The sequence below is a fragment of the Macaca thibetana genome, chromosome 2 (assembly GCF_024542745.1).
Source record: "Macaca thibetana thibetana isolate TM-01 chromosome 2, ASM2454274v1, whole genome shotgun sequence".
Taxonomy (NCBI): Eukaryota; Metazoa; Chordata; class Mammalia; order Primates; family Cercopithecidae; genus Macaca; species Macaca thibetana.
The window spans coordinates 161,176,866-161,190,862 of record NC_065579.1 but is presented as its reverse complement, the minus strand read 5'-3'; the positions used below and the strand labels follow the sequence as shown (position 1 = coordinate 161,190,862).

General features: G+C 42.3%; 2 protein-coding genes across 11 annotated transcripts in view; one reads left to right on the top strand and one right to left on the bottom strand.

Moving 5' to 3' along the window:
- BOC (BOC cell adhesion associated, oncogene regulated) overlaps window positions 1-1,824 on the top strand; it is a 76,409-nt gene extending 74,585 nt beyond the window's left edge. For all 7 annotated transcript variants that reach the window (XM_050778821.1, XM_050778815.1, XM_050778820.1 and 4 more), the window contains one exon: window positions 1,057-1,824. In XM_050778821.1, the coding sequence (XP_050634778.1) occupies window positions 1,057-1,244 (188 nt within the window). In that variant the 3' untranslated portion in view covers window positions 1,245-1,824. The remainder of the gene's footprint in view (window positions 1-1,056) is intronic.
- A 2,675-nt stretch (window positions 1,825-4,499) lies between these two features.
- The window catches only part of CFAP44 (cilia and flagella associated protein 44), a 145,650-nt gene continuing 136,152 nt past the window's right edge, over window positions 4,500-13,997 (bottom strand). For all 4 annotated transcript variants that reach the window (XM_050778809.1, XM_050778812.1, XM_050778813.1 and 1 more), the window contains 3 exons: window positions 11,100-11,260; window positions 9,055-9,189; window positions 4,500-6,124 (listed from right to left, as the gene is read on the bottom strand). In XM_050778809.1, the coding sequence (XP_050634766.1) occupies window positions 5,933-6,124; window positions 9,055-9,189; window positions 11,100-11,260 (488 nt within the window). In that variant the 3' untranslated portion in view covers window positions 4,500-5,932. The remainder of the gene's footprint in view (window positions 6,125-9,054; window positions 9,190-11,099; window positions 11,261-13,997) is intronic.

The following is a 13,997-nucleotide window of genomic DNA, read 5'->3' as shown; positions in this document are numbered from 1 at the left end:
ACATGAGGTAGGCATCCACAAGCCAGTAGTAACAGTCTGCAAAGGTGGGGCTTGGTAAGGAGCCAGCCACAGCATTGATGTGGGAGGGATGGGGCATCGAGGGTGGCTGGCCACTTTCCTTCACTGCTGAAGGCCCAGTAGGTCTGTGGGATGTCCAGGTGGGTTCTACTCCAGCGTGATAAGCTGCGGTCCTCAGCCTCTGAGAAAAAGGCCATTTCTCCATGTCAGAGGAAAAAACCCTTTTTGGTCTCTGCATTTCAAGGCCATTCACAAATACCATTTGCCGCTCATCACACTAAGAGGCATTCTCTAATCATTCTGAAATGCCTTACTTTGTTGAGGCTTGTCTCTTAATTAAGGAATAAGGTTGCCTCAATCATTAAGGAGCCAAATTCTTATAAACATCATCATCATAACTCTTTGTACTTCCACAGAACTTTTTCTCCAAGGAGTTTGGGGCCATTCGCACTAAGCCCATCCCATTGTCTCCCTCCGTGCTAGTCTCCTTAGAAATCAGTGGATACTTGATCAGTGAGGACACCAAGTATCCACTAATGTTTCTTAGCTTCTCTGTGTGCATGCCCATGTATAGGCAGATCCTGGACCCTGTCTCTAGGAGATTAAATTTAAAAGATGCTGGGTCCTAAAGCTCGACCCAGCATCATTTAAACTGGACCGTGTCAGTCCGGGGGGACTGGATTGTGAGTGGGATGGTTGTAACCAGAAGCCATAGCAAAGGGTGGACTAGCAGCCTAAACACAGAGCAGGGCTTCCTTCTGCGTTTCACGGGCTCCACTGACTTCATCTGCTCCTGTGGTGTGGGCTCAGTGCTGGAGTCTCTGCGGTCCCAGCATGAGTGGGAAATGGTGCAAGTGGCCCTCCCTGTTTCGATGAGAGACCTCGGAGGAAACCGAAGTGCCCTTGTCTCGGTGGCTTCTGTCCTTTCCAGAGCCAGTGTAACCACCTCCACCATAGATAGAGATTGGCCCAGTGTCACTGGGTGTTGGCTCCTCGGTCAGTCTGGATTTTAATGGTTCCTACTCTTTCTTCCCTCAGGGCCCCCATGCTGCTTGGGCCTTGTACCAGTTGAAGAGGTGGACAGTCCTGACTCCTGCCAAGTGGGTGGAGGAGACTGGTGTCCCCAGCACCCCACAGGGGCCTACGTAGGACAGGAACCTGGAATGCAGCTCTCCCCGGGGCCACCGGTGTGTGTGTCTTTTGAAACACCACTTCCCACAATTTAGGCAGAATCCAATATCCCAGAAAGACTATATATATATTTTTTTTAAAGAAGAGACAGAGAAAATTGGTATTTATTTTTCTATTATAGCCATATTTATATATTTATGCACTTGTAAATAATGTATATGTTTTATAATTCTGGAGAGACATAAGGAATCCTACCTGTTGAGGTTGGAGAGGGAAAAGAAAGAAGCCGCCACCTAACAGGAGTCCCCCAGGAAAGCACCGCACAGGCTGGCACGGGACAGACTCCTAACCTGGGGCCTCTGCGGTGGCAGACGAGGCTGCTGGAGGCCCACAGATAAGCTGGCAAGAGGAAGGATCCCAGGCACATGGTTCCTCACAACCACGAGGTTGAAAAGCAAGGGTCACGGTATCACAGCCTGGAGACACCCACACAGATGGCTGGATCCGGTGCTACTGGAACATTTTCCTACGATGCCCATGAGAACAGACCAAGATGTGTACAGCACTATGAGCATTAAAAAACCTTCCAGAATCAATAATCCCTGGCAACATATCTCTGTAAAAACAAACACTGTAACTTCTAAATAAATGTTTAGTCTTCCCTGTAACCTTCAACTGAGTCATGTGTGAGTCAGCATTTTCTTTAGATGTTAGAATTCAGTCTCTGAGTATTTGAAGAAGATACCCACTTACAATATTTTCAGGTCCTTCAGAAATGAGATCTGGAAAAGGTAGCAAAGGTTTCTCGTTTTTGTTTTTGAAAGCAGTGAGTGTCAGTTGTGCTTGGATTCATACAGAACACATTACTGTCTCGTCCACAAGGGAACCGTTGTACAGCAGACCAGGAAAAACAGATTCACAGTTCTCTTACCAGCTGGACTTGAGATGAAGTTTAGGTCGTATTGAAGACATCAAACTAATCTTTTTTATATAGGTGTGTGTTGAAGACCAAGTATTTTCTCCAAAATACGATAGCTAAGTGCTGTGCCACACATGGACATACGGTGCGTGATAAATTCACTTGGTGACTTCCCTTCTTTCCAAAGATACACCAGCATTGCCAGAGTAGTTGACTCACTAGTTTAAAATCAACATTTACATACTGTTGTCCAACCAAAGGATCAACCATAGATTCTTTTTTTAATTGAAATTTTAAAATCTTTAGTATGTGGAAGTGGAACTAGATGGAGACTGATGCTTGCAAATGAAAACCTTACTACACTTTTGAGTTTTGGGGCTGGAGAGGGGGGGGGGGGGAGCTGTATTTTCTAGATTTCAGTAAAATTGAGTTACAGATGAAATGCCACTTGAGACAATCTCATTAAGTGGGGGCCAGACCCTGGCTTCTAAACCCGAAGAATTCGATAAACGGGGTCCTAGGGAAGCCTGGGGCATTGAGTCACTCTGACTGTTTAGGGCAAGTGCATCCTCTGCTGGCCAAAGTAAGTACAGCACCTGCTATTCCTCAGACTTCTGCATCCTTTTTCCATCAACAGCTCAACGTCAGAGAGAACTTCTTGTGGAAATGCAGCGTGGTTTTCAGGAAAGCAGTATTTTAAAAATATTTTTTAAAAAGGACTGTAAGGAACAGGTAAATGATAGGAAATGAGAAGCAGAGCAGGGAAGAGAAGAGAAAAAATAAGAGACTGTGATTTCAGACAACCTGGCATCACGGCCCAGAGCTCACTTCTGGAGTGGGTAGAGCTAAGGCTCTCAGTCATTGCTTTGCTATCCAGAGGCCTCCCAATCTGAGCTGTAACTCACCTTCTAGCCACACTGGTTTTTTACGTTTTTTCCTTTGTTTTTTTCTCCTTGATCTAAGGTAGTTGAAAAATGAATTTTGGTGAGCTTTTCTGAAGTGATATGTGAAACATCTGCTTTCTGCACAGCACTGGAATCATAGCACTCAATGGTTTTAGCTCTAAAGAAATGTTTAGCGCATGGCTCACAGACCTCCCTAAGTGGGGAGCCCGCTGTGGTAGGACAGGCTGGCTGGCAGGCATGAGCAACTCCTTTACTCTAAAGTTGTGACAGAGGGGCTGGACTCTGCGGTTTCTGTTTCTTCTAATGCTGAGATTGATCATCGGCAATACTATGGATGAGAGTTCAGAATAGCCAAGATATATGAACAATTGACCCACAAGTAACTCAGTGTAGGCTGATTTTTGGCCTCATCCTCAGAGGTGAGGCTGCTCCTCTGGGAGCACAGCAGGAGGCAGGAAAGTGTGCCAGGAGCAGGACAGCTTCCCAGCCACCCACCCATGCCACACCTTGCTGGTCTACTTGGGTTTGAAGCTTAACTTCCCAAAGATTCAGGTGCTCTAACTTAACTACAGATTTAAGACTAAGCCTGGAATCAAGTTGAAATGAACCTAAAGCTATCAACGTATTTTGTCCAATTCAAAATAAAGTAATTGAGTGTTAACTGTCTTGTCAATTCCGCAAACATGCGGAATGAAGCCCTGAATATTGCAGAATTAACTAGTGATTTAGTCTAGCTCAGTTTGGGAATAATTATCCCGATTAGTTTTCCTCTCAGTTGAAATGCGCAGCAAATCCTGACGTGGCTCTTCCATAGACTCTAGGTTCACTCTTGCTGCAATCAGAATCAGAATTTCAGAATGGGAAGGAATCCATTCTACCAATCCTTCATTTGTCAGGTAATGAGGCCCAGGAAGATAACATAACTTCTCCTGATTCTCTTACCAAGGGGATGGTATTGCCTCTAGACCTTTCTCAGAGACCAGCCACTCTCTCTAGGTAGCTGCTGCTTGCAGCCGCCAGCCCCTACGAAGGCCCCCATAACCCTCACCTGACATTTACACCCTGTTCAGCCCCCTCCCACATCACATAGGGTCAGCCTGTGACCCATATGACAATAGTGACGGTATGTCACTTCTGGGTTTGGGCTGTAAAAGACTGTGGCTCTTGTGTGCGTCATTCTCTCTTGCTCTCTCCCTCACTCTTGGATCACTTGCTCTGGGAGAAGTCATGTCCTGAGAAGCCCTATGGAGAGGCCCACATGGCGAGGAACTGAAGCCCTGCCTAATGGCCAAGGGAGTGAATTTGTTAGTAGCCCCTCCAGCTCCAGCCAAGCTTCAGATGGCTGCAGCCCCAGCTCCTAGTGTGACTGCAACTCCACGAGAGACCCTGAGCCAGAACACCCGGCCAAGCTGTCCCCAGATTCCTGGACCTCAGAAACCCTCTCACTCCTGGGTCAGATCATAAGTTTGTTGTTTCAAGCTAAGTTTGGGGTAATTTTTTATCACAATAAATAAGACATTCAGGGCTATGACTTGCATATTTTTAAAAATACTCAAAAGGCACACATGGTTTAGGATATACAACAAAGAAAGTGATTTTTTAAAAATAAGTGGGTGCTCTCCAGTAGAGAAGTGACTACATCAGAAATTAATGGTGACAAGTGAAAACAATAAGGTATTCTGACCTCTTAAATAGGAATATGAAGAAATCTCAGGAAGAAAATAGGCCAAGTTGCCACCTCTAAGAATATTCTGATGTACAAAGAAAGCAAGTCCTGTATCTAATTTTGGGGGGCAGATTAGCAGGTTAATCACAGGTGAGGAAGACTTGGCATTGCTGAGTTCCCTTCTATATTTATGCAATGTTCCCTTCTTCACCCACCCTTCTCGGTGACCAGCTTATCCTGGAACAGCCTCAATGGAGTCACTCATTAATACAAAGGTCTTAATCTAAAGAGCTATGCTGTGTTACTAACAGGATTCTAAATGTCAGTGAGATTATCCTTCAGTGGTTACAGCCATGAGCTTCAATGAGCACTTACCCCCAAACCAAAAGGATCCTCTTAAATTAGTTTAAAATGTTATGCATAATCAAAAGTGATTGTGAAAGATGATCTCTAAGGTAAATCTATTTCATTGTCTCCTCGTCTATATCAAAACCAGCAAATGGCCCAAGTAAAACCTGAAGAAAATGGCAGAGGACATGAGAAACTATGGGGAAAACTTAGAATTCTGATGGAGTTGCAGAAATCTTTAGAGAAAAGCCTCCTTATTGACTGTTTTATTAAGCACACCCCTCTGCTCCACTCAGAACTGAGGAGTCTACAAAAACTGGGCTATCCAAGAAGGCTGGTTATTTTCCTGCTTTCTGCCAACCCAAAGCAAACTGCTCTGCCATATCTGTTTGTATTTCCTGACTCCCGAGCCCTCAAATAACTGCTTTATGAAGTCAACAATGCCAAAACTGAAATTTGCAATTCTGCTCTAAGATATAGTTGGCAAGATGTCTTTTTATCCTGCATCCTTTCAGAGGACACTTAATGACATCTAAGTTTATTTTCTAAGGATCAAGAAAACAAAGTTTTCTCACGAATTGCTGAATGATAGTTTTTCTTGCCAATGGCTAAAAATTCAGCATACCCCCAAATCGAATTTTCCTAAAACAAAATATATTACAGATGATTTACAGCAATCATGAAACAGCCTTCTGAGACTTCATATTCAATCTAGTAGGTTCAAAATATCTAAAATGATTCAGTTTCATAACAGAGGTTGGGTGCTGCATTCGGTTCTAAGATAACCAAATTGTAGAGAAATTCTTAAAGCTACGTGACTGGATCTGGTTTTAGACTTTCAAACAAGTTAACTTTAAAGTAATAAAATTGTTGGAAGTGACGAGGAGACAGAACTTCGGGTGAGTTATGTCAGAAATCTTGCATGGGTTTGCGAAAACAGCAAACTCAAAGGTCCGCGGGCTGCATCTCTTTCTCTTGTGGAGACCGAATGGGGGGGAGGATAAGACCACCTTTCCTACGCAAAAGAGCAATCTCCTCCTTTAAGGCTGAAATCCTTTCCGCCTGGAGTTGGATCAATTCAGTGACCTCCTCTCTTGCCACAACATCTGCTTCCCGAAGGCTCTGGAAGGCATTGCCCTGTTGAAAGAAAACAGCTCCCTGTTGAAGCATCATTTGGCATGTGAAAAACTCCATGCCTTTATACTGTGTATCTGTGATGAGTGCTGGCCTGACAGTCACCCTAAACAGCCACTGCTCCTTAATCTTAGGAGGCTTCAATTCCTCTGCTAAAATCCCACCATTAGAAATGTGTGCCTTTGGACTAATGAACAACTCTTCAAGTGCAAATCCTCTTTGGATGAGTATACTTTAAGCTAGCTATCAGTCATTCATTACCTGGAGAGCTCATCACTGGAATAATAAAAGACAGAGTATGTCTTCCTTTTTCTGTACAGCCCGTATTTCGGTTCCCAGAATGAAATCTGTTTCCTCATCTGAGTTATTTCCCTGTCCCGCTGAATCCTACTCATGTTTCACACATCACTTTCAGGGAGGCCTTCTTTGCCCCATGGACTAGGTTAGGATTTCCTGCTTTCTGTTTTATTGAAACATCCATTATACATATATATCACTATAATTTACAGAATATTATATGGTTCATTCTGAACCATATAATATTTATGATATTTGACCATTTTTTAAATCTAAAAGAATGGCAACTTAATATGGCATGACCAAAGTGCTTGTTTGATACCTATCTTTCTTGCTAGATGCTGTCTTTTAGAAACAGGGCCCCATATGACTAAGTCTCACCACTCTGCCAATACCTGCCCTAGTGCTTTCTACATAAGCAGATGCTCAATAGCATTCGAATGCATGAATACATCTGTGCAAGGAAACACATAATACTGGTGTGATGCCCACTCTGTGCAAAGTGCTTTGCATATGCTCTCTTATCCCCAAAACAACTCTGAACTGGGTGGTATCATTCCAGTTTTACAGATAAGACACTGAGATTCAGGGAGTCATTAACTGGCCAAGTCAAGCTGGAAGCAGGGTTAGAATCAGGTTGCCTGATGCTAAAAGTCCATACTTTTTCCATTACTCCTATGTACTATAGCAGACCTTCATAGTAAGTAAGGGTTACCCAGCACCCTCTGTCTCTTTTCCCTTGCTCACTTTTATTCTAGAGGCCATGAAAGCTAAACACTAACCTTACCCATTTTCTCTTCCAGCTAGAGAGAGCTAAGTGGATATAATCTGAAACTTTTGCTCCTTAATAAAAGGGACAGAAGAGGCTGGTGCATGGATGTGAAACATGGGAGCTGAAGCAGCTGCTGTGTGACTTTGACGGAAACTTTGGGAAATCACAGAGATACGGGCTCTGGCATCATGACCTACAAAACCAAAGCCTGTAGTCATCTTCCTCTAGACTTCTTGTCAAGTGAGAAAAATGACTCCTATTTGTTTAGGCTACTCTTAGTAGGGCTTTTGGTTACTTGTAGCTAAAAGCATGCCTCATATACCAACTCATGCCGAGTCACTCCAGTGGGTTATTTTGAAGTCACCTCACTTTCCCCCCCTTCTCCTCACCAGACTCAATCAAATTTTGGCTATTCTTACTTTGAAATGACTTTTGACATTTGACACATTTTTGCTGTCACCAGCTATATCCCAATTCACGCCTACATCATTGTAAGAAGCAATGGAGTCAGCATTGGAGGCAGACAAACCCAAATTTCAAAACTAACTTCACCATGCATTAGCTCTGAGAGCTTCAGCAGTTACTGAGCTCCTCGGAGCTTTAGAAAGTAGTGTTTTGAGGATTAAATGAGATATCCTATGTGAAGAGGCCATACATGTAAAGATATACTGTGTAAAGAGAAAGATACTAGTAACTTCCTCTCCCATTCAACTGATCTCCTGCCTGTAAGCTGTTTCCTCTCCAACGTATCTGGACTGATCAAAGCACATCAGCTCAACACATGTTGACTGACTGCTCAATCTGTGAAGATTTGGGTTAGGTATTAACCTTCTCAAACACTGCCTTGATCCTTCACTCAAAAGTTCTTCAGTGGAAAAAGACCCCTCAACATTCAAATTCTAGTCTTCTTTCACATCTAATCTTCAATTATAAGGCTTCCTAATCCTCCTAATTCACTTTTCATGGAATAAACAGCATTATTTCTTACTGTGGGACTTTTGTTTAGACCAATGATTCTTAAACTCTAGTGTGCCTCAGAATCGCCGGGAAGGCTGATTCATGCAGACTGCTGGGCCCCTCTCCTAGGGCTTCTGAAGCAGTACAGCTGGGTTGGGGCCTTAGCACCTGCATTTCAAACAAGTTCCCAGGTGATGCTGATGCTCCTCTTCAGAGGACCAAACTGTTAGAACACCTAGCTTAGACCATTTCCAGGGTGCTGAAAGAAAATATAAAGCAAAGAAGACCAAGAGAAACAACTGGCCTTTTGCAGGTAATATTGTTAAGTATATAACATCGAGTTTAGAATATGCTATACACGTGTTAGGTTCGTAGAGGGCAAGACTTGGATTGGGTAAATATTTATTAAGTATTATCCACCACACACAATGTATTAAGTATAACGTTAGGCTGGCTAAATATTACATAATAGCAAGTTGAAACCCACACAAAGTAACAAGCATTTTAATAAGATAACCAGGTAGATTTCACCATTCGAGATGCCCACTTCAAGTCAAATGAAATAAGCAGATATTGGAAATAGATGTTTGACACCAAATTCAGGGAATATAATGGTGTCATTATTTATGCCTAAGTAACCTTACACGTCTCCAGGACCAAGGCAATTCTATTGATTAGTACGTATATGAGTTCATGGCACCCAAGAGGCATTCAATAAAGCTAGTCCCTCAGGCCCACTGTAATGTGGCTAACACCAACTCAGTGTCCTGAGGGATACAGATGGTCTGGAAGTGGTCCAAGATCAAGCAAGGTTTGTTTAAATGCCAGTACTTAACATTCTTGTGAATAGCTACCTTTAACAGAGCTTCCTCAGTTCTGAAAAAGGGTCTGAAGAAAAAGAACATACCTGCTGATTCTGTAGTGTATTCAACCGAGAATCAAGTTTCTTCTTTTCAATACACAAATCATTCATCTGATAAAGCTTTCTGGTGTGTTCTTTTGTCTTCATCATCAGTTCCCATCGCATTTGAGCAATCTTTTCCTACCAGGGTAGGAAAATGCAAAATAGATGTAGTGAATAAGAGAAGAAATGAAGAAAAATGAGTGTCCAGATTTAGTCAAAATTATCAGGCAAATGGAACAATGTGCCCATATGAAAATATAATCAGAAGCCAATAGGAAAATGCAACAGAAACAATTGCATTGGGCCTGGTTTGATTAAAGATAAAAATGTAAGCATGCTCAAGAATAGGAGTAGGTAGAAATAAGATAGATATGGACATCATTGTATTATTGAGGAATGAAATCACTATGCATACTGATTGCTGGTACTCATTACTTAAAAGGAAGGATGATAATTTAAGCAGCTAACTTTTCTATATTGCTCTTTCTCTATCGTTCCCCAGTCTTGGCCCTGGACCCTTAAGGTAGATGGTTTCAATGGCCACACATATGTATAATGGCTTTCTTTTGTTTTCTTATTGCTCCATTAGTTGCTCACTGCAATCTCAAACTTCTGGGCTCAAGTGATCCTCTGCCTAAGCCTCTCAAATAGCTGGGACTACTGGTGTGCAACACCACACCCAGCTAATTTTTTTTATTTTTTGTAGAGACAGTGTCTCACTATATTGCTCAGGCTTCCAACAAATTATTTTAGATTGCATATATTATTGCCAACATTCCCTTAATAGGGACCAGTCCCACTGACATGAACACTATTTGCTTCTTTAAAGTACAGTGGTACATGTTGGATTAGAAAAGTTGAGATGGAACCGTTAGACAACACAGCACTAGGAAGCTCTCCTCCTACCCCATCTGCTAATGAGATAAGACAGGAAGCTGGAGAAGTCATCATGATTTTGTGGACTTATAAAATCTTTGTGAAAGCTCCTACCACCGAATCAGGCTGGAACAAGGGCATGGCTCATCTCATGGCTCAGGGAACAATATGTAGGCATTGACATCCTCTAAGACTCTGTCAGCCAGTCTATGACTTGTTACCAAATTTATTACTTAAAGGTGTTTCATCATTTCCAAATTGGCACAGCATGCAAAAGCCATACAGTAATAGAATTCTAGCCTGAGAGGAGAGCTGCTCCATTTCTAAAACTGTCAGAGTAGTTATACTTTTTTAAAAAATTTAGGTTCAGGCATACATGTACAAGTTTGTTACTTAGGTATATTGTGTAATAGTGAGGTTTGGGTTTCTAGTGGACCCATTACCCAGATAGCAAAGTTGTACCTAGTAGGTAATTTTTCAACCCTCACCCCACCATCCTCCCCTGGATGCTGGAGTCCCCAGTGTTTATTATTTTCATCTTTAGGTCCACATGTACCCATTGTTTAGCTCCCACTTATAAGTGAGAATATGCAGTATTTGATTTTCTGTTTCTGAGTTATTTCATGTAGGATAATGGCCTCCAGCTCCATCTGTGTTGTTGCAAAGGACATGATTTCATATTTTTATGGCTTCATAGTAATCCATGGTATTCTATATACATATACATACATACACACATACACAGCACATTTTCTTTACACGAATGCTGTGAGATGATATTTCATTTTCTCATTGTGGTTTTAATTTGCACTTCTCTGATGATTAGTGACGCTGAGCATTTTTAAATATAATTTTTGCCTGCAGAACATTTATACATTAATGTAAGTCTCAAAATGGGACCTCTCCATAATCTTTCATCCATTTCACGTCATATTTATATGCACCCTGGACCCCAAAACCTAGTGCTGGTGCTCTCACTCCAAGATAAACAAGTCCCTCTAACTAAGTGAACAGTAAGGAAGCCGAGACAGGCCCAAGATCCTGGGGCAGCCAAAGGGGGCTCGCAGACTGGCTCCAGCTACATAGATGCTTCACGGTACCACTTCCTGCTCCCTGGGATTTCTTGCCTCCAACTAGATTCAACCAAAGATCACCTGCCTTCTCCTCCTTACCTCCCACATCTTCATCTCCTTCGCATTCGCTAGCTCCTTTCGAAGTTTTCTGATCTTCAGTTCTTCAAGTGTTGTATTAACAGAAAGCGTCTGAAGGGCTTCCAGGTTTACCACACGGCCGAACTTGCTGATCATGAGCTGACGGACTGTTTCCTCCATTTCTAAAAGAAGACAGTCACTGGCTCAGGTTGTTCAGTGGCTCCCATTGTTATAAATGAACACCAGAAACAATAAAGTTCTAAGGACCTGCTTTTGCAAGACGGTGAAAGATTTTATGTCATCAGTGATTTTTCTTCTGTGATTTTTTGCCTGCTGCTTTCCTCATTTAAAATGCCCATTCAGTATTGTCTTTTCACCTTCTGAATCCTGTATAAAACTGACTCAATGTTCCCAAGTGGCTCACAGACTGATCTGCCCCTCCTCAGACTCTTAACAGGCACCGACTAGATTATGAGCTTGTCAACTTTTTCAAATATGGCATTTTACAGCATCTAGTATTAAGAACAGAGCAGGCACTTCAGAGAAGTCTCCATCTTACTCCAAGTAAATAACGACAGTCCCTTTGGGAATTCAGGAGGCCCTGTATGGTCAGCCTGCCTAGCCTGCTTTCTCTTCCCCCTGCTTTCCCATGCCTCTCCTCCTTACCACCCTGCTCTAGACACACTGGCCTCCTCTGTGCTTCTCAAACATGCCAGGCTCGCCCCAGCCTCCTTTCCTCCAATCTGAACTGCTCTTCCCCAGAGACCCATATGGCTTGCTCCTCCCAGCCCATTTTCTAAAAGCAAGCTGACACTGGAGCTGTGTCTAAGGGCAGGCTCTTACCCTCTAGCCAGGGAGAACCGCGTTTGATCAGGCGTGCTGCCTTTCCATGGAGCCTGTCCCTGCCCCTGCCGACCTCAGCCCTCTTTGTCTCAATCCATGTTTAATTTTTCTTCTTAGCAATTATCTAACATGTCATATCTAACATGCAGTATCTTTTACTTTGGTTTTTTTTCTTTCCCCAATGTGAGAACACTAGAACACCTCTCCAGGAAAACATGATCTTCCAACAGGACTTTCTCAATGTCCAGACTCTCCCCTGAGCAAAGTCTGAGGGCCTTAATATGTAGTGAGATGATTCAATTATTTTATAGTGCAGAAATTAGTATTTGGGCATAACTGTTACAATTTACGTTTGAATTAGAATAGTACAATTGGCATGGCTGCCATTATGCGCAATCCAGGAGAGGCTATTCACTTTCTATCCTACGTGTTACCCCACGGACATGTATAATGTGGTGGCCATGATAATCAGTGATGCAAATGAAATGATGAATGGATGATGGGCACGTGTGCTGGCCTGTGGCTGCCTGCCTGGCCTCCTCAGTAAGAGCTTTGATTTCCCCTCAGCCCCACCCCCATGCAAGGGGTTGCCCTCTCGCACAGCAGCCTCACATACCAGAACATGTACTCTGATCCTTGCCAGCTCCATCGTGGAGCCAGCCCAATGTCCTTTTCCTGAGCTGACGAGGCCAGGTAATGCTCACTAGGGACATAAAGTCTGCTGGAACACTTACTACCCACATTCCCCACGGCCATGGGCTGTGTTCTCCCTAGAATGGATAGAACTTTCTCCTTCTCACCCTCATGTTCTAGGCTCTCTTCTTCTTCCCCATTGGATCTAGGGATGGAGAAAGGCAACAAGCTAACTGCAGTGTTATTCATCACTTCTAAGCCATATGGTCCAGCCATATATCCCACTTCTGGGCACATATCCAGAAGAAATGGAAGCAGAGACATAAATAGATATTTGTACACTCATGTTCATCACAGTACTATTCACAATAGCCAAAAAGTAGGAAGCAATCCAGCTGCCCATTGACAAATAAATGGGTAAACAAAATGTGGCATGTACATATAATGGAATATTATTTGCCTTAAAAAGGAAGAAAATTCTGACACACGCTACAACATGGATGAACCTGAAAGACATTATGCTAAATAGAATAAGCCAGTCACAAAAAGACAAAGACTGTATTATTCTCCTCATTATGAAGTACTTCGAGTACTCGAGTTCATAGAGACAGAAAGTAGAGTGGCAGTTTCCTGGAGCGGAGGGAGAGGAAAATGGGAGTTACTGTTTAGTGGATATGAGTTCAGGAAGATAACAGTGTTATGGAGATGGATGGTGGTGATGGTAGAACAATCGTATGAATGTACTTAGTGCCATTGAACTGTCCACTTACAAATGGTTAAAATCATAAATATTATGCTTTATTATTTTACTGCAATTTATAAAACAAACTTAGAAATTATTAACCCTAAAATAAAAGGTTGATCAATTAAAATCACATAGTTATGGTTCATCAAAAGCCACCATAAAACAATCAACAAAGTAAAAAGACAACTCACAGAATTGGAGAAAATATTTGCAAACTATCTATCTGACAAGGGCTTAATAACCAGAATATATAAGGAGCCTGAACAACTCTATAGAAAAATATATACTAACCCAATTTTTAAATGGGCAAAAGATCTGAAGAGATAGTTCTTAAAAGAAGACATACAAATGGCAAACAGGTACATGAAAATGTGCTCAACATTACTGATCATCAGAGAAATGCAAATAAAAACTACAATGAGATATCATCTCACCCCTGTTAAAATGGCTTTTACCCAAAAGACAGGCAGTAACAAATGCTGATGAGGATGTAGAGAAAACAAAACCCTCATACACTGTTGGTGGGAATGTAAATCAGTACAACCACTTGGAGAGCAGTTTGGAGATTCCTCAAAACACTAAAGACAGAGCTATCATATGATCCCGCAATCCCACTGCTAGATAAATACCCAAAAGAAAGGAAATCAGTATATTGAAGCTAAACCTACACTCCCATATTTATTGCAACACTATTCCTA